The sequence below is a fragment of the Falco naumanni genome, chromosome 4, assembly GCF_017639655.2.
Source record: "Falco naumanni isolate bFalNau1 chromosome 4, bFalNau1.pat, whole genome shotgun sequence".
In the NCBI taxonomy this organism is placed as follows: domain Eukaryota; kingdom Metazoa; phylum Chordata; class Aves; order Falconiformes; family Falconidae; genus Falco; species Falco naumanni.
The window spans coordinates 44,625,311-44,645,589 of record NC_054057.1 but is presented as its reverse complement, the minus strand read 5'-3'; the positions used below and the strand labels follow the sequence as shown (position 1 = coordinate 44,645,589).

Sequence of the window (20,279 nt, the reverse complement as noted above, 5' to 3'; positions counted from 1 at the left end):
CACTCATTAGGACAAGAAAGTTTAGGAGTATTATAATGCTGAAACTATACACAGCCTCTGCAATTCGTAACTTGTCATTACTGGAGGCAACATTTAGTCTTCAAAGACTTAAAATGAGTACTACTAAGCATAAAAGCAAAGGGTCATGTTTATTTAGCAGGATTTTTAAAACAGACTAACTGCCTTGTCACGAAGCAGAAAGTATACAGGAGAATAAGAACTTGTGAACAGTTTCCAGATACTTTGCTTAGTTGTTGAAATAGTGCAGGCCTGTTAGGTAGGGATTTTCTTGTCCTCCTTTGGATCTACTCACATTCAGAAAAAAACAGAAAGCATCCACAAACATTCTCAAGGAAACATTCAGAAGGATGAGATGGCTCCGAAACTCTCAATGTGTTTCACCCAGTATCACATCAGTAGTGTGCCAATTCTAGCCAGCTTCTTCAGGCATATATACATACCAAGAAAGTTTGAATGACCATTCTGAAAACTTCAAATTCACTGAACGATGGTGTTTTGAAGATTCTCTGTCTGTCTAGCATCTTGGACATCAGATTTCTTGTGCATTTATTAGTAAGTGCAAAAAGTTAAAAGGCTGCTTTTCAAAAGCACCCCTCCACCTTAACCTCCAACAGTCCTCCCCCTACCCTTCCAGCAGCTGCAAGCACAAGCGTCCTTCTGGAACACAGCAGCAGTTACCTGTTCTCTTCTGCAGTGCTGTAACAGCTAAAAGCCCACTTTCTTTGATATCTAGTATTTGATATCTAGTATTTTATATACCTGAAAATATTTTGTCAATAATTTTCTCTGTAAAGAAGTACTTCATACCTGTCAGAGTCTGCTGACTGAACCTGCCAGAGAACCTACACTTTTCACAGATATAGGATGAGCTTTTGTCCTGGTTTCAGCTGAGACAATTTTCTTCCTAGTAGCTAGTACAATGCTGTGTTTTGGATTTAACATGACAGTAATGTTGATAACACACTGATGTTTTAGTATAAATACCTGGCAACAACACAGTCAAGGACTTTTGAGATTCTCATGCCCTACCAGCAAGAAGGCTGGAGGGGCACAAGAAGTTGGGAGGGGACACAGCAGGACAGCTGATCCAAACTGTCCAAAGGGATATTCCATACCACATGGTATCATGCTCAGCATATACACTGGGTGAAGTTAACCAAGGCAAGGAATACCTGCCTGGGCATCAGGTCATAAGTGATTGTATCGTGCATCACTTGTTTTTTTGGGTTTTGGGGGTTTTTTCTCTCTTGAATTTTATTTCTCTTTTTGTTACCTCCCTTTTCCTTACAGTTACTATTATTATTATACTTCATGTCAATTATTAAACTGTTCTTATCTCATCCCATGGGCTTTACTTTTTTTTCCCAATTCTCCTCCCCATCCCACCGAGGGGTAGGGTGTGTGGAGGTGTGTGAGCAAGTGACTGAGTGGTACTTAGTTGCTGGCTGGGATTAAACCACAACAGCTTTCTGAACACTACCCAGGTTACATGCTTTTGAAATACCCCTCAGATTTGCTCAGCCTATTGGAGGAAATTCTCCATTTTCTTTTCTTTACCAACACATCCAAGTCTGGATATTCGTAACCCATGGATCCAGCAGGTTTGTCCTAGTTGTCTAGTAAATGTTACAAGTCATTTTAATACTACATGTCAGGCTTCAGTGCTCTTTATTATGGACAGCCACAAGCTCTATTGATTCAGGAAGTCAGTATTTCAGTGGTTTGTATTTAACATTTTCAATGATACCGCAAGGAACAGAAATTCAATCTTAAAAGGCTACACCTTTCTGTTGAGGCCAATCTGCTAGAGATGATACACCAGCCATAGTTGATGTACACTAAACTTCCAGACAATCTCTTTAACAAAATCAAGAATAGTCTTGATTCTGAGGAAGTGTACGCAATTCTTAAACAATTAGATAATGATCTTCATACAGATTGAAATGTGATGGAAGCAAACCAGAATGGGCCAGAAGATGGGGGTGTACAGTATGACTTAAGAGACTCAAGAGAAGGGTCCCAATTTCCAGAACACACCAATTGCCTGTCCATGAAAAAACACCTTCCACAACAGAAGCTATAGAGTAGGAGAAGAAAAAGGATTGGAAGAACTAACACAACCAGAACAACCATGTGTCAATTTTTAATAGTATTGTCACCAGTGCCTACATCATTTCAAACACAGACTCAGGCAGATTGATTCTATTCTTTAGTGCGTGTCTGGAAGACTGAGGTATTCATGCTTCCATACCTCTGAAGTACTTTAAGACCTGTACTGTAAGCAAGGATAATTATTCCCAGCTTCACTTTTGATCAGGAGAGTGGTAAGGACACTGAAGAAAGGGTTTTAAAGTCTTAAATGCAATAGTAAAGTCGTAACATACGACTGAAAATTCTGTCTAAATCCATTGTGGCAATATTAGATTTTGCAACTTTAAACTGTACACATGATGACACATCACCAGGTTTATTGCAATATTGACAGAACAAGATAAAGCTGAAACTTGCTACTCTGTTATACTGCCTTATGTTTAAGCTATATCTTTAAAAGGCAAGTACGCTAGATTTGTTATTGAAACAGGTTTGGTTCAACTTCCATGTTTCTCCATTTGCCTAGGTAAGTCACTTTTTAAAGAAATGGTTTTTGGCACTGTGCCACAGACACAAAGTCCAAGTAAATCCTTATTACACAGATCACTGACCTGAATCTACTGATACTCTTACATTCTTGCCCATCACTCCAGCTTGTCAAGCAAGCTCACTAAATTCCAGACTTGAAGCATACACAATTTCAGTTGAGAAAAGTCACACACCTTACAGAATAGCCATTGAAAAACTTCTACCATTACCTTTCCTTAAAAGGAATGAAAAACTATTTCCGTTTCTCTAAGAATTTATACCGAAACCAAATCAAAACTATGCTCCTTTAAGGCAGGGGGAAAAAAGCCACATATAAAAGAATTTAGCCAGCTGACTCCTGCTTCTTAAACCACATTAAACCAATTAATTTGTGCAATGGTTTGTCTTTAAAAACTTTCTCAACTTTTGCTCTGTTGCACTTCGATTTTTAACTGTAATTTTAAGAGAGATCTAAACAACTGTAAGCCTTATATTACAACCTTATGAACACATTACATGTAACATAGTAATTTGTTATTATCAAAACATTCTCACAATGGTATTGCTAAATAAAAATTACCACGCTCATTTTAATGCAGCTATGACACCACTAGGTTTGCCACTTGTCAAAAGATGTTAAAATAGATAGTCTCCTTCATGAACTTGAGCCTCAGAAAACAAACTGAAAGTTTCACAAACCCATCTTATATTCTGTTTGTGTTGGAGAAATCACGATTAAGAAAAGCATGGGTTTTGATTGTGGATTTTTTTTTTAATTTTAGATCAGATGACAGAGCTGGATTACCAGCTCCGCGTGCAGTTTGATAATGCACAGCTACACCCCTATGTAGCAGTACACATTAGTTGTTACTTTTATTAATAGAGGCAGAAACTAGATCGGGTTGGGGGAACTGATTATTTTAAATACCCTCCTTTTTTCAGGAAGAGGCTTCCTTCAGCAGCTCAAAAAGCCTCCAGACAAGGGCTAAACGTGCAGCTTCCTGGGTCTAACTTTGTTTTGTACCTCAACAGCAAAATAAAACAAAATCCAGCCTAATGAGGTGGCAAACCCAGCAGTCACAGGTGTTAGCAGGAAGTTACTACAGCACCAAAACAATGGAAAAGATGGATTTACAGATAATTTATTATTCCTACCTTCCAAATACTTAGAGACTTTCTCCATTCGAACTGCCATATGGTAAAGAGAATGAATAGAAAGATGTAATGTTTAGCTTTAAAATCATCTACAGAAAACAAGCCCAAAAACATTTGGAGTTGTGATTATTAGTAGTATAAAGGAAGTTAGTCGTCCGAACCTGAAGTTAGGTCAGATCCTCTGTTCTTTTTATCTTCTACTATTTCATAGAACGGGCCTATTACTTGTAGTAATTCTTCAACTTTGTCCGTCATTGGCATACTCTCAAGAATCTGCACAAGTCCAAAATATGAAGCATCTTATGAAACAGCACTTCAAAAATTCATTCATTTCAACTGATTTTAGAAACTGCTGCTCATTGTAAAACTCAGTAACATTTCATTAAATCACTTAAAATATCATTCTGATTTTTTTTTTATTAAAAAGGAAACCAACATAAAGTTAATTTACCAAACAATAATCTTAACTAGCTGTATTAACTTCTTTTGGGTGAAGAGCAGATGGAAGAGCTAATGCGTTTGCCAACACTAAAGGACAGCCTCAGCATAGTATTGGACCTTGGAATCCATGATTTCAGCAATTTCAAACTAAACCAAGTCAAAGTTCAACAGACCGCAGTTATTATCTGATGCAATTTATTTTACAGACATGTCTTCCCACAGAGAAAATGAAACTGAAAGACTTTTTCTTAGGGGATTCTTCGTATTTCTCAAACCCCACCATCTTCAATGGAATGTAAGGAGCAGACCAGAAGTGCTCTACTGGGTCCCTCTAAACCCAAACAACAAAATGGACAGAATACAGCAGAACTGGGACAGTGCAAGTAACTTAGAAGAAGTGCAAGCTAGAACAAAGGTCTGCTGTTGAAGTCATTTGATAAAAGATTATACATTTTAAGTTACTGAACCAACACCTTTGATCATCTGATGCAAGATTTTAAATCTAAAAGATTCAACAGATTTGATTATCAAATATTAAAGTGTATATTATTGTCCCTTTTCAGTTTAAGTCCCCTCAACCAAGATTTTTGCCAATAGCTTTGCCCCTCTTTCATCCTCTACTTTTTATTATTATTTTTTGAAAAGAGGCAATAGCTGTAGGAAGACTCAGGTAGAAGCAAACTAAGGTACAGAACACCTTCTCCTCCAGGAGAGGACCAAGAAAGCAAGAGATGGAGGTACAAGCTGCCACAGAACATGCTACTCAAAAAGCACCAAGCACAGCATTAAGCAATTGAAGCAAAAGCCATAGCATCACTTCACAAAGCAGGAGCTCCAGGCACACTAGCAGGTAACAAGTCAACACTTGCAAACCAATCAAGGATATAAAAAGACAACAATCCTATCAAACTTCAGCTTCATTGCCACTTCCCTGATCTATTCAGTTTATGTAATTCATTCCATATTTGTTAGAGAGAAGTGCTCAGATACAGAGCTGTATATGAACCAGAGACAGGACAGTTTCGCAATGTGATGGTTTGGGTTTGTGCTTTGTGGTTGGCTTTTTTTTTTTTTTTAACTTCAGTAGCATTGAGAGAAACAAGAAACCTATTCTAGAATAACACTTGTATTTGCTATTTACTTCCATAGTCTGCACTGTAAACTATTCCATACACACACTTCTACAATGTCTGCACATAACTGCTCTGCATCTATTCTAAACAGACCTCAGTATAATCTCTGCAACTTGGAGGTATTCTTAGAATCTCACCATCCAGTTTCCGTTAGTTTTGTAACTGCTAGCTTTTAGCACTAGGTGAGCAAGAAAAAGAGCAAATACTTCCACAAACGAAATCAACTGCTTACTTACATAACCACTAGGCTTAATATGCAATCTTAAAATTTGAAACTGCAGAATAAATTATGTATCCTGAATTACTGGGGTTTTTTGGGTATCAGACAATTCATACATGAAGATTCTTGCTTTAAACTAGAAACACCATATAGTGTTAACACCTTGCTTAGATATCACTCTAATATATAACAAAATAATCTATCTGAAGTGTAAATAATTAAACAGTATTGCAATATGAAATTTCAGAACTGCTAAATTAACCTTAAACAAAATGTACCTGAGCTCAGATTCATCTTGGCTAAGACTAAGACATGTTTAGTCATCTCCCACCAGGACCTCAAAATCTCACCTACACATTCTTCAACAGTGGTGATTTTCAAGGCTACCACATCAATAAAAGTATCTTGTGACAGGGTCATCCAATGCACATACAGCCCAAACACAATGTGTAAATGCTAGGGACATGCCCCAGGGGCAAGGGGAGTGAAGTATGGCAGTCTTATACACCCTTAAAACAGTCCTGTGGTATCAGTATAGAAGTGGGGGGTTTGCCCCTTTAGACATGGATTCCTGCACAGCAACAGCTGAATGCCCACAGTGACACCACAAGGATTAGTGCAGTATGTGCTGACAGAACAACCTAGTGGATCTATCTGAAATGCACTACCATTGGTATTTCAAGTAGAATCAATCGGGTTGAAATACTAGCTTCAGCTTTTCCAAATGCAAGAGCTGAAACAGCACCAAAACAGGGTAAACAGATCTCCCCGTTTCAAAGCTGAGCAAGGCAAGTAGGCATTTGCTCTCCAGTCCTTACATGTAATCTGCAGAGAGGCATAATATTTGTGCTTCATTAGGGTCATGTAAGTAGACTTCCTCACAGGAGGCTTACTAGGGCCTTTTGGGCATTTTTTTGATAACAAACTTTTCAGTTTCACTTAGTTTTAGTGTCCTGACCAAACCCATTACTGCACTGGGAAAAAAAAAAAAAAAAAAAATCAGGGTACTGTACTGAGGTACTAACACATTTTGAATCCAAAATTTGAAATGAAGCACTAAGGCTTGTGGCATGCATTCAAAACAAATTATTAAAATGTTGCGGGACTTTTGACCAAATGAATACTATTTGGCCTTCTGTGTATTCTGGAGTTGTTTATTTCTCATTTTAAAGCAGCTACAGCAACACCAACAGGAGCTACATTACCAAAATTACAGATAGGAAAGACAACAGTAGTCAGACTCCAGCTCTTTGCCTAGTAAAAGTTTCTGTTCTATCAATCATGAAACATATGAAGAGTTTAGTGTCAAGATAGTGGCCTACAAGAAAAGCCAGTGTATTCAGAGTAGAACTTACATTTTCTCTCCTTAACACTAACCTCATTATAATAATAGATTACAGCCATACTTTTATCCAGATTGACAGTAAATAATGTTTAAACTGGAAAGGCCACCTAGTGAAAAGCTTAAGTGAAAAAGACTTCAGTGAAAATTAGTTATTAAAAACAACAAACTTTAATTCTGAATGTTTACTTCAGTTAATGCTGCAACTCCTGCTTAATACAGTAACTATGACTATTTACAAGTTACACATCTATTCCAAAAAAAATAAACCAAGTTACTCAATTCTAGCTGACTGTAACTATAACATACAAGGAATATTTTCAAAGCAAGTACAAGTAATTCAGGTTGCCGAGTCCTTGAAAAATCAATGATGGTTAAGTTTACATATTTGATTATACTTTCATGACTGGAGACATAAGTGAAGCTTACTCCTGAAGTCCTTCTGGAGTGTTGGTTTTTATTCCTTTCCAAGATAAGCATCACTTACCTCTCTCAACTCTGAGAACTGAGGCAGTTTCCAGTAAAACAGATTTTTTTGTTGTTGTACTTTAAGTTCCACTGTTTTCCTCACTGCCCCCTTTACAACGATTTCAATACTTCACTTTTCTTTAGCTCTGTCACTTGAGCTTCATATCAGCCAGAGCTTTTATGTTTCTCTGAAAACAATGCAAATGCTATAGCTTTGGAAGAAATGACATTATTATCTTCTCCCCACAGGCCAAACAGCATAGTACTGAAATGTAACAGTTCACATAGGGAAAAACTCATTCGGAGCTTTGACAATAGTAGTCAGCAAGAACATCCTCATGTTCCCCAATTTATTTCCGGAACATCTATTCTAGAAGATCCCTTCCACTCATTATTAAGCTTACCTTCTTCATTTCTTCAACATAGGCTATCATGGCTTCTTCTTTGGACATGTCTCCCAAGGCACTCCAAGCATCCCTAGGAAAGGAAGTTGCATACATCTTCAGTATCTTCAGGGCCCACTGGATTTTTCCAGCCTGGCCTTAAGTAGGTCAGTTACATAACGTCCAGAGTTTCTCCAATACAAATAAAATGCAACAACAACTCACAACTTCCCCCTGCCCAGCCCCCCAAGTCCAGATATATAATTTGCCAGGATAATCACACAGTGGTACATCAAGAAAGAAACAAACTGAACAGCCCATGGACTGAAGAGTTCCTCATTGAGCAACTATGATTTTGTACCTGGTAAGATGTCAACAAGCCCAGACATGAGACACACACATTTTCCTTTACATTAGGTTGCTTTTTTTTTTTTTTTTTTTAAAGACCCTCTGCTGCAGGAAAAAGCAGGCACAGACACTTCAGCCACCACTTAAACAGCTCTCAGGAAGTTAGAACATGCTACAAGAAAAATCTATCCTTTTTGAGTTGAGAAAGGTTTGAGTCTAGTAGGTGAATAAACTATCACCCTTAGTTACCATAGCAGCTACTTATAATCTAAAAAAATTAAAAATCTCCCCCTCTCCAACTCTCTTAGACAGAAAACTCCAATCAAATTTATCAGTACTGTACAAGGAATCTGTCAGAACACAGACTGGAATAAAACATTTCCTTACTCAGTCTTGCACTTGATTTGACAACGTCCCTTCCTCCTGCCACAGCATTTGTCCCGCTTAAGCAAAACCCCAAGCCTAGTGGCTCACATTTCAGCTACAACCAGCCAGGTGGGTGGGTGGGTGCTTACTGTCCTAGTCCCCTGCAAAGATACCTCTTTCACTCCAGCTTGGGGAGACTGGGGAGGAAGGAAGAAGGGGAGATCAAAGGAAACATTTCATAGATCCCAAGACCACCACAGCCATGAAGACAGCAATACTACTCGTTCTTCAGGACAAATTATTAAGATGTGATAAGCAAAGCATTCACATGGCTTTTCAAACATATCTTCGCAATATGGTGAATCAGAAGTTTTCCAGCACAAGGTAAATATAGCGGGAAGCCCTGCCACTGAGCAGACAAACCAGAAAGACCCATAAACCAGACCTCTCCCCAAGTGCTTGGAAGATGCATCAATGGCTGTCAGTGAGCACTTACTTCATCACTCATTCTGCAGAGCACCTACAATTTCATTCTACAACATGGGATAAACACTGCAGAGGTACCATGATGGTGCTCACCCAAGAAAAACCTGCCCGCCCACAGAACCCAGGGGAATGTTTCCACCTGTAACTCTGACAAGTTATAAATTATCTGAGCTAGAAAGGTGAACACAACTGAAAACAAATTCAAGCATCAAAAGTCGTGAATGTTCTTGTTTTCAGAGAGAAATAAGCTCACTACACTCTTTCTTCAAGTGCCACTCCTAAACAGCTCCACTCCAAGCATAAGAAAAAAAACCCAACAACTCATGGAAGGTTACCATTTGTATCTACCAATCGGATCCCAAAATCCAGGTCGTGCAATGTTACAGGGTCCTTGTGTTGCTTGCTTATAAAAACTATAGAACTTGAGCATCATTTCATTCGTTGGCTGGAATGAACCTAGTGAAAGAATTTTAAAATACAATTAAATTGTAATCAAGAATATTAACAAGTATTTCACAAGCTCCATATTACTGTGAGAAAGTAGCCTGCAGTTTGTTACAGCCTGAATCACAGCAGTACAATTTAAGTCAAAGAATACATTCACTTCACCTACCATGAATCAACACCACTGACAATATTTGCTTTACAAACAGCAAGTTTCAGACTGAGTTTCAGGGACTACAACCTTTACTACAAATGTCAGAATTCACAATTGCAATTAAAAGTAGTAACATAAAACAAGTGTCCTTTCAGTCAGTTTAAAGGGACAGATTTAGCTCCCAGTACATGAAGTATCTTGCAAGTAACTTTGCTATTACAAACAGTAACTTATTGAAAGACTCCAGAACTTAAAAAAAAAAACAAACAAAACAAAAAAGAAACACAACAAACCCAGAACACAGCTTTCCACAGTGTTTTTGTTTACTTTGGGTATTTGACAGCCCTTTCAATAAGGATTTCACTGTATCTCTCGGTTTTGTTTTCTCTTTTTCCTTCGTGGAACACACTTTTGTAGAGGTAGGAAATGTAAATACAGGCAGGGAAGATTCATAACCAATCCATTAAATCAAATATCTCAAGGTTCAGCTCTAGCCATTAGGATAAGTTTACCATGACCTTTACTTTGGTACTGCAACAAAACCAGCTCTACTTACACCAGAACTGGCGATGTATGTAATAACCAACTTTTTAAATTTTTTTAGTACTCTTATCAAAAAGATACATTCTGATGTTTTTGCCTTGCCGTTCTGTTAACCCTTTCAGCAGAGGGAACCCACGACAACAGCTCTGAAGGTCTCACACAAACTTGAGGGTTTCGGGGAGGCAGAGGCCCTTCCCCACACGCCCGCACCGCGGGGAGCTGCCAGCCCCCCCAGCCGCCCCCCCGGGGCACTCCTGCGGCGCCGGGAAGCCCCCGAACCGGCGCTGCTTCAGGAGAGGGGGCCGGCAGCACCCAGACCGAGATTGCCGAGCGGTTCCCAGCCGCCGCCTGCCGAGGGCCGTCCGGCCCGGCCCGGCCGGGGACGGGCGGCCTCCCTGCCCTGCCCCGAGGCACCAGGCGGGCCGCGCCGCCGGCCGTGCCCGGGCACCGCTGGCCCGCAGCGAGCCGCCGCCGGCGGGAGAGGGGCCCCGGCCCCCCGCGCCCCGCCCGCCTCGCAGGTGCCAGTCGGGCAGCCAGGCCCCGCGCCGATGCCGCCACCGCCGCCGCCCCCCGGCCGCACTTACCGTTTTTGGGCAGGCTCTGGATCACCTTCACGGCCGCCTCGAACCGGGTGGCGTGTACGGAGCCGGTCTCCGCCATGTCCCCGTCCCCTCACCGCCCGCCGCCTCCTGCTCGGCCGCCGGGCCGCGTCCGGCGGGGCGGGCTCAGCTCAGCTTCCCTCGCCGCGGCGCCTGCAGCCGACCGCACGGGAGAGGGGCTGAGAGGCGCCGGGCCATACGCAGCCAGCCACCGGCGGCGGGGTGCCCGGCCCCCGCCCCGCCCGGCCGCCCCGCCCGACCCCCCAGCCCGCCCCTCCGGCAGGGCTGAGCACAGCCCCTCGGACCGGCCTCGCCCCGCAGGCCGAGCGCGGCCCGCAACACCCCCGGCTCAGCGGAGACCCCACCCCTACCTTCGCCCCAGCTTCAGGCGCCCATGTTATGTCTCCCACAGCGGCGCCCTTCCCTTCCCCTCCCCTGGCACCGCCCCGGGCCCGCCAGGCGTACGCTGGGAAACGTAGTCCCCCGCCGCGGCCCGGCCGGCCCCACACAGGTGTCCCCACCGCCCGGCCCCCAGCGCCTGCCCTTCCTCCCGCCGCCAGCGCCGGCCGCTGCCGCTCCGGCAGCCCCGCGCAGCGAGGGCCGAGAGCTGCGGGCTGCGGCCGGCGCGCCCCGGCGGCCAGGCTGAGGCCGAGGGGAGGCCTCTGGGCCAGCCTGTCCCCGGGGCCCTCCCGAAGCTGCTGTGGGCGCTGGCGGGCCCAGGCACGGCGCCCGAGAAGCGGCTGAAGTGCAGACCCCGGGGGGGCGTCCCTCGTGTGGACTGAGGAAAGAACTCCCTCCTTGATGTCTTTTGATTTTTTTCCCCCTTATTTCTTATTCTCTGCGTCCTTCCTACCCTTTCTCATCCCTGTTTGTATAGCAACAATTACATGGTAATGAACATTTCCAAACATGTCGTATTCCACCCATTTTATGGACTTCGGTTATCCTCTGGTGATCCCCCACCACCCTGACAGGCAGCTTTGCTGCTTCCTCCCCTCCTCACAGCCATCCTCCTACTGACATCTAGCTCCACGTAATTCACCTACATTACCACTGTAGACACGTATTTTTGTAATAGCTTGAATGCCTCCTATTTACGTCAAAAATTTTAGGTTTGAGATTTTAAAAGCTTCGACCTTGGGGAGTAACTATTTCATGGTACAGGGAAGTATGGGTGAATACCAGCACAGTACCACCAGCTAGCTCAGGAGCTAAATGAATGGCCTTATTCAGAAGCACTGCGCATCCAGTACTCTGCGAAGTCCAACAAAAGTGTACTAAACCAACTGCTTTTGTAGCAAGTGGAATAATTTACCCAGGGAGCAACAGGATGAATTAATAGCCCCTTTGAATAGAATTGAGTACAAAATCTTGGCTTTCGAGTCAGTTCATTTATCTAGTACACAATATATATTTTAAATTCCACTGAAGGCAGTTGTGTGCTCACAGTATATGCCCTCTGGTGGGAAAGTAAAGCTCCAGAGAGGGAATTAGAGCAGATCAGCCCCTGCTCTGCTGAGCTAGTACATTCCACAAGGTCAGCAGCCAGCTGGCCGGGGGAAAGCTTTGCTGGAGAGAAGCTCACACTTCCAAAGGTGTTCAAATAGGATTCCCCGCACTGGGCAAATGATGAACCTGTGTTATGAACCACACTGCTCCACTCATGTGAACATTACAGACTAGTTTTTCTGAATTTTTCATTTCGACTGTTAGATTTCGAAAGCTTTTGTAAGCTTCATACTAAGATCTATCATCTTTTTTATCCATGAAGGTAGGAATGACAGAAGCTCAGATCAAAGGGAAGTGGTTTTTTGAAGATAAGTGGGTCTCTATATAAACATGGATCCTCTGAGTGTGCAAATAGTTAATTGCAAAAAAAATAATAATTGCATAAATTAAGAGCCTCTTGTGAGGCTGCTGATGTGTAAATTCTATTTACCTGAGAAAATCTATAATGACATTTGCCACTTTAATTGATTTAAGAGAAATACAGTCTGCATTTTATAATGAATGTTCCCAGACTTTCACTGGAAGTAGGCTTTAAGACATGCAAATGACAACCTATTTAATGGCTGTGCACAGAAACAGAAGCTGCTGTCTTTGCACTGAAGATGTGTGAGAATGTGAGATCTCCAGATGCAGAATGAGGCCCTTGAAGTAACCCAAAATAATCAGTACCATCATGCCCTGAGACAAGGATGAAATAGTAAATGAGAGGCAAATTTTGAGCACTGGTGAGCCTGTAAGAACATATCACAAATGACTAGTTAATATACGTGCTCATATATAATATACTAATATACTCACTCTCTAGTTGACATTGCTATTAGCTGTCCCTATGTGTACATTTTGCATTCTTACTGCAGTGACTTCCCGGTAGGGTTAGCAATAGTCAAATGTGGAGTACAGGTAATAAAGGAGACCCTCTCATCTGTTGCAGACATCCAGGAATGGATCTGCAGCTTTATCTCAAGCTGAGGATCTAGACTCCTTCCTTTAGGTAACAAAATCATATGACTTTTCTCTGTTGTCTACTGAGTACCTACTGGGAATGACCACATGCTTGTAAAATCTAATTATAATCTGTGTGTTGAACTGGGCTGTGTTTCTATGGCTCTGCAAGGGCAGTCTCTGAAGCAATCCTAAGTATAAACAGCTCTTACTCTTTTTTTGGTTCAGTGTATGAGAAGTTAAACATCAGGAGCTGTGACAGAAAGACTGACCAGTAATGCCCATCAGTTGAGATGTGAGAGAGGAGACATCGTGGTACTCTGCTACCAGTGTGATTTGGCAGTGAGCACAATGTGTGACACTTAGCATGTCTGAGTGCTTTGCTGTCCTCACACTTCACTTAGTGTTTCACAAACGACTTACGAAGAGCCTGTGTATTGCTAATATGAGATATTCCAGGCCGTGTTGCAACACATACGATCTTGCATGGAAGCACGCTGTTGTAGTTGCTGAAGGAGTACACTTACGGGATGTCTGGAGAAAAGGCAGACAGGCATGATCCTCAGTGTAACCTTGGATTTATCCTTCACAGGTGGATTAGGTATGGTTATTGAGTCCAGTGGTGTTATGGCACAGGACAGTCTATCAAAGTTTGATGTGTTGAGCTACCTTGCAATCCTCATTTTGTGCTGTATGTAAGCTGCCACTGTCCCTACATGTTCTCACTTGGATCCCAGTTCTGCTTTAGTTTTCTAGCAGTTGCTTCCAATGCCAAGCTACACGCTAGTCCAGCTTGAAGAGCACCTTTATTTTACTTGAGGGACAAAGGAGTTAGTTAAATTATGCAAGTGAAAAGCAGAAACTGGAACCAATTATGCCTATTGCTCCCTCAAGGGTCTGAATCATAGCAGTGTATTTTACAGAAATATTTTTAAATGGTTCTTAAGAAAGTAGACCATAGTCTCATATGCATTATGAGCAAGTTCTGTAAGCTACCAAACCTAAGAGCATGTAATTTTAGCGAAGCTTACTTTTTGAAGTATGTAATCCAGCAGGGAAGGAGAATGAATTATTTAAAACCTAATATTCATAATTATGAAGAACGAAATTAGCATTACAATTTCTAAGTCAGATCTACATGCTGATGAAGAATGGAAAGATGTTGTCTAAGAAGGGTAGAGCTTTTCATAAGGAGTAGTTTTCTGCATTGTTTACAGTAGAAAGACTAATGTATCAAATGACATTTACTTACAGGATTTTTTAATGAAATCATGAAGGATATTTGTTTCAACAGCTATGAAGAAAGAGAACTATTTGCCTGCCATGAATATGGCAAAAACAGCAGCTGAAGTTTGTTCACCTATGTAGACCAATCCCTGTTCTTCAGGAAAAGCCCTTTGGGCAGTGGATTAGTTTGACACAAATAAGAACACTTTTGGTGATGGAAGTTTCCTTGTGAGGTTCAGATACACCCCTTAATAACTCGATACTTGACTAGAAATACCAATTCATTTCACAGTTGGGGATTAAGTAATGGAATTATTTTTAACCATTATTAACATTTGCCTAAGGATTAGGGTCCATGTTGTCAAAGGTGTTAAAATTAATACAATCCCATCTCAAATGTCTTTTAGGCTAATTAATTCAGGTATCTAAGGTCTTTCAGTAATCACTATTTTGAGCCGCATTTTGGTTTCCCTCCGTGTATCCACACTTCTCACATATTTAAAAAAAAAAGATGCAGTAACATAAGTATAAATTTAGATCCATTTAATAAAATGCTCTTTGAAGAACAAAATATGATCATACTTCCAAAGACATTTAGCAGCATTTGACTTTGCATTGAACCATACAGTACTTATGAAGTCAAAACCTTTTACAGGTTTATATCTTTGTATGTCTAAAGTATAATGCAGTGCTATATTGTATCTTAAGCCCCTCTTTTTTTCTCCAAGCTTACTATTAATTTCTTTTATGAAATTTTTAATAAAGTTCAGTTTTCCTTACTGCCTCAAGGTATTATTCTTTGTAGAGCCAGCAGATAGTTATAAGAGAATTGTTCAGATTTCACATATTCTAGAAAGAACATTCAAAAAATCCTGTTCCCTTACACGGCCACGAACTGAGCTTTGAAAAGTATGTAGTTTCAGCTTGCAGCAATGACAAACTGTGTCTTATAAATAACAGCAGCAGGCAACTCATAACAAATACTTACTCTTTTTCCTTCAGTCAAAAATACAATATCTGGAGGTCAAATTGTGCTGTCGTTTACAGTGATGCAAATTTGGAGTTACTTGATTGATATTTATGGTGTTACACACTTTCATAATGCAAATTATTAGAATTTGACTCTAAAAAATCTAACCATTTCTGGTATATTATATCTGTTTTGACATCTGTGCTTCTTATCTTCACAGCTACGGCTGCTAAAGTTTAGAAGCCTATCCTTGTGTAATTTGCCTCTTGGGAACAGCAAACAAAATACTGTGACTGTATCATATTAATGTGCTTATGCAATGGCATATTTATAGCCAGACAGCACTTGTGATATTCCCCCCCCCCAATATCTGCAAGGGAAAAAACCGAAACATCCTTAGTTTATGCATGTTGTTTTAAAACCTAGCAAAAGAGAATTATTATTCTTTCTAGCGAATCTGAAAAATGACTTTGCGGAAATCTTTTCACGGCACACATTTACCAGTGTGCAAAACCTGGAATATAACTAGCAAAAAATAACTGAACTATGTTTCAGGCCCGTGTCTATCATTTTATATATTTATTCAGGCAGAAAATGTAACACTGTGGTTTTGGTCAATGGGTTTCAACAACCTAATCTAACAGATTGGGAGTGATTTACTGGAGTTAATTTACTCCAATAAACAAACTCTCAGAAGGATTTAAGACTGAGTTTAATTGGGTGTCTCAGCACAGGACCACCACTTCATTACAACCCCCGTAAGCACCAAGCTCTGTTGCTGAACATGTCCTAGCAAAAAATGAGACTTCCTTAGAAGTTAGTGCCAGCTAGACACTTTTCCCAGCTATACACCACAGCTTTTTCACTCCCATATTCAGGTCGGGTCTGGTACTGGACATTATCTAAGGAAGTTTATCTGGGAAGCTTTGTTGATAAATGTTTTTGACATTCAGGAACTATTTCATTTTATACTGTTAGATCACTTCTGCTTGACTGAAATAAAGGAATCACCTCTGTTTCAGAGTTGAGGGGTGTCCATTTCACTGAATTGAGATGGGTGAACTGCAGCAACGTACAGCATCTTAAGATCAGAACCTCCCAGCTTTTGCCATTTTAAACAGAGAGATAATTCTTAGGCTAAGAATTCTTAAGCAGGAAGTTATTGCATGAATAAATGGGATGGATGAAAACAGGAAATTAAGTGTCTTAAGTGTGTTTTACTTTCCTTTGTGCTAAAGTGTTCTGGTTACTACAACATATGTTCATCATGAGAAGCTTAATATCAAAGGTACCGTAAATGCTGGAAAGGTTAATGAGACAAGTCAGCTCTTCCCCAAAAAGGTAGAAGAAAAAAAAAATTAAAGAACCTGCTGAATAGTTTTCTAAGTAAATTACTGTTGGTTTCTAAAATGTCCCCAAGAAACAGAGACAATTGAGCTGTATGAAATAAAAATGATTGAATCCACAGAGGCCTTTGAATACACCTGAACATAGGTGTTTAAAGATCAAGTCACTCTGCTGCAAATACAGATCGAAATGCAGCCCTAAACTAAGAGGGGAGTTGGGCATCCACATCACTGTGACAACAGTTGCATTGGAGTCTGTCACACTGAGTAATCAAACAGAGGGCAAAGGGCAGTTTCAGGAGGCATTATAAGCCTTCAGCCAAAGATGTACTCATCAAAGAGCCCAAGTTTTCAGTGTCATATAGACCGTTTTAAAACATCCTGAAATCAAATGTTAGTATTTTGCCATGCGAGAGGAACAGAACAACAAAATATGCCCTAGTTCTTCTATTTGTTTGCCTAGCTTTTATTACCTGTTTTCAATCTTTCCGTAGCTTTGTTAGCTGGGTTACAGAACTCACTATTATCCTCCTGAAGGGTTCTCCAACAACCCTACAAAACCTTATAAAAAGAAATCAAGCAACCCCTTGATTTCTTTTATTTAGAATTGAATTCACTGCTGCTTACACCCCAGTGAATTCATTCTTCCATTCTTATGTCTTTCCAATATTTTAACATCTTTCTGGAATCATAGATACTACTGGTAGGTACAGTGCTGCAGGAATACTTGTATTAATGTCAGAGGCAATAGAGGACTGAGGTATTGCCTTCTCCAGACTCAATATTCTCATTTTTATGTCCAGAATTCATTGACCCTTTTGGGTGTAGAGGGAGGTAAAGGCCTCAAAGCAAGGAATCCTCATAACCTGCTTGTAGCTGAGGACCCGCGTTATAAGTGTGTACTCTTAAAGCTTTTGTTCAGAGTGATGGAACGATACTTGGTCGTATTCAGTTGCTCTGTTTTTGCAACTATCAGATTATTCTATCATGTAAGTCTGTTCTTTTTAATTATTTGTCACTCTTCTAATCACTGTGCTCTCTGCAAATTTTATCAGCAGTGATTTTATTGTTTTCTTGTAGGTTATTCAGAATAAGTTAAACAACAAGGAGTCGAGGTTGGTACACCCTTCATGACCACATTTGAAGTCTGTCAGCCATTTTTTTATTTAAGACTCACCATAATGATTTTATATTGCAATAATAATTTATTTTAAAGATTATTATTGTAGTTTCTTAATCAAAATATTATGCAGCCAGATAATTTACAGAAGTATAAATACATTTCTACAACAGTTACATTTGCCCATCAAACTTGTGTTCTAACAAAAAGGAGTATTGAGTTATCCTGCATATATGTATACTTCTCCATACATTCATATTGATTTGCATTAATTAAATTATCCTTCTTTAATCCTTTCTTAATGGAATATCCTATCAGTCATTCTGTCGTATACTTCAGATCAATATTAAATTGATAGGACCACAACACCTATATATCTTTTTTTCAATATTGGTACAACCTTTGCTTTCTTTCGGTGCTCTGGAACTTCTCCAGTGTTTGAAAACTGACTGAGAATGAATATTAACAGTCCATAATGCTCTTTGCTGGCTCATTTAACAGTCTTGGATGTGATTAATCTGTACATGCTGATTTAAGAAGATCTAAATTTAGAACCTGCAGATAACTAGATGTCCCTTGATTTTCCTTTTAATGTAAATTAAAAAAAAGGTTTTAAACACTGTGATTAAAGATCTCTTTTTGTTGCTGTGTTCACTCTCCTGGTATTTTATTGTTTCACTGTCTCTTTGAAATCATGCAGGTGGAAGGGCCTCTGAATTTCTAAATTATTTTTTTTAGAAAGGAAGCTACATATTTCTTTGCAGATTACCTTTGACTTGTATGAACCCTTGGGATAAATGCCTGTCAGCTACCTTCGCAAATCATGCATTATAAGCAGCTCAATCCTGTTTCTAACTTTTGCAGGAGTGGGCTGTGGTTCATTTTTCACTTAATAGCTTTCCATGTGCTTTCCCATTCTTTTGTATGGTAGTTCTAAAAAGAAAAAAAAGTCTTAAAAAATAAAGCTTTTGATTAGTAGGGTTGTCTATCCCAATGTCTAAATTTCTATGTCTTGAGAAATGTACCGTGGACACTATTTACTGACTTCCTTTTTCAGGACGTTTTAGAAATATTTAAGTCTTTGGAGAAAATACACAAATGTATTTCAGTTTTATAATAGAGGAAACAATGCGATGACCAACTATATACACATATATTTGTAGTTATATAATACAAAAAGTAGTGATGTTATATTTGACATTGATGAATACATTATAAGCTGTTGGTAAAAGCAATATATTAGTTTTACACAGATCAAAGGAAGAGACTGGACAGCCCATTCCTCCCTGGATTAGGTGGTTGTGCTGTGGCTCACGTGCAAGTGGGGTGCTCTTTGCTGTGCAAGCCTTCAGACCCCACTCCTACCACAACTCCCCCATTCCTCTGCGTAAACAAATCCAAAACTGCATGGGGGACAGAGGAAGGAATGCGAGATATTCACAATACAGAGACTAAACCACTGTAACCACAGCCCAGATCTGTGTCTTTTGAAGGCAAAATAGCCGTTGTGCTAAGTCTGTGATCATGCACATGTTCATATGAGCACCCCACTGATTTTGCAATAGTAAAATTAAGTCCTGTGTACGTTTACAAGGTGGAGCTCTTGGCTGTCAGGAATTCTGGCATTGTGTTTTTCTTCTGCCACCTGCCATTACCCTTATTTCTTGAACCAGATTTGCATTCACAGTAGGGCTCACAGACGGGTATTTTCTAAATCATTGCGGGTTTCATGTTGCTGTGTGCTGTCATCTGCATCACTAAAGCATAATTGTAGTATATTTCATTAAAGAATCTAAGGCAAAACTAGTATAGGGAATCAATGATGAGATAAATATGCACAACACTGATAAAATTATTACTTTTTTAACCTCAGATATCAAAAATATGAAGTTGTCTCACATGTAATGAAGTGGAAAATTTGGAGGTACAAAGAAGCAGAATAAGTACTCAAATCAATGGATCTGGATATTTTACATTACTGAAAAGAGCTATAGCAAGGGGATTGGGAGTGACTTGAGAAAACACATTTAAAACAGTTTTATTAAAAGTAAATGAAGACTCATGCCCACCCTAGAAAGCAGCTCTGTGGTGCCTGTTCAGTCATTTTTGCTTCCTCTGGTCTGTGTCTCCTTCTCATGTGCCTCAAGTTATGTGCTTCCTGGTGGGGCCCACCATATTCAGAGCATTTGTTACCACACTGAAGCTCTTTAAAATGCATACCATGTGTGCACAAAATGTCTTCGTTTATCAGATTAGCTTACAGATCAGGCACTATTCAAAAGCAGAATGGTGCTAGATCAAGGGTGTCAACCCCCCCTGCAGTGAAACCAAATTCCCCCTTCAGTCAAAGGCTGGGAATTAAGAACAAAACAGACGCAAATGATTAATTTTCAAGTTTTACCCCCTTTTAATTGATAGAATTACATTACTTTTTAATAAAGTA

General features: G+C 40.3%; 1 protein-coding gene across 2 annotated transcripts in view; it reads right to left on the bottom strand.

Moving 5' to 3' along the window:
- ACBD5 (acyl-CoA binding domain containing 5) overlaps nt 1-11,194 on the bottom strand; it is a 31,036-nt gene extending 19,842 nt beyond the window's left edge. The window contains exons 1-6 of one of the 2 annotated variants that reach the window (XM_040593619.1): nt 11,094-11,194; nt 10,708-10,875; nt 9,318-9,438; nt 7,804-7,876; nt 3,957-4,068; nt 3,796-3,828 (exon numbers count right to left, since the gene is read on the bottom strand). In XM_040593619.1, the coding sequence (XP_040449553.1) occupies nt 3,796-3,828; nt 3,957-4,068; nt 7,804-7,876; nt 9,318-9,438; nt 10,708-10,783 (415 nt within the window). In that variant the 5' untranslated portion in view covers nt 10,784-10,875; nt 11,094-11,194. Of the gene's footprint in view, nt 1-3,795; nt 3,829-3,956; nt 4,069-7,803; nt 7,877-9,317; nt 9,439-10,707; nt 11,035-11,093 lie in introns of those variants that run through there. The other variant, XM_040593620.1, reaches the window with a different exon arrangement.
- Nucleotides 11,195-20,279: the final 9,085 nt, after the last annotated feature.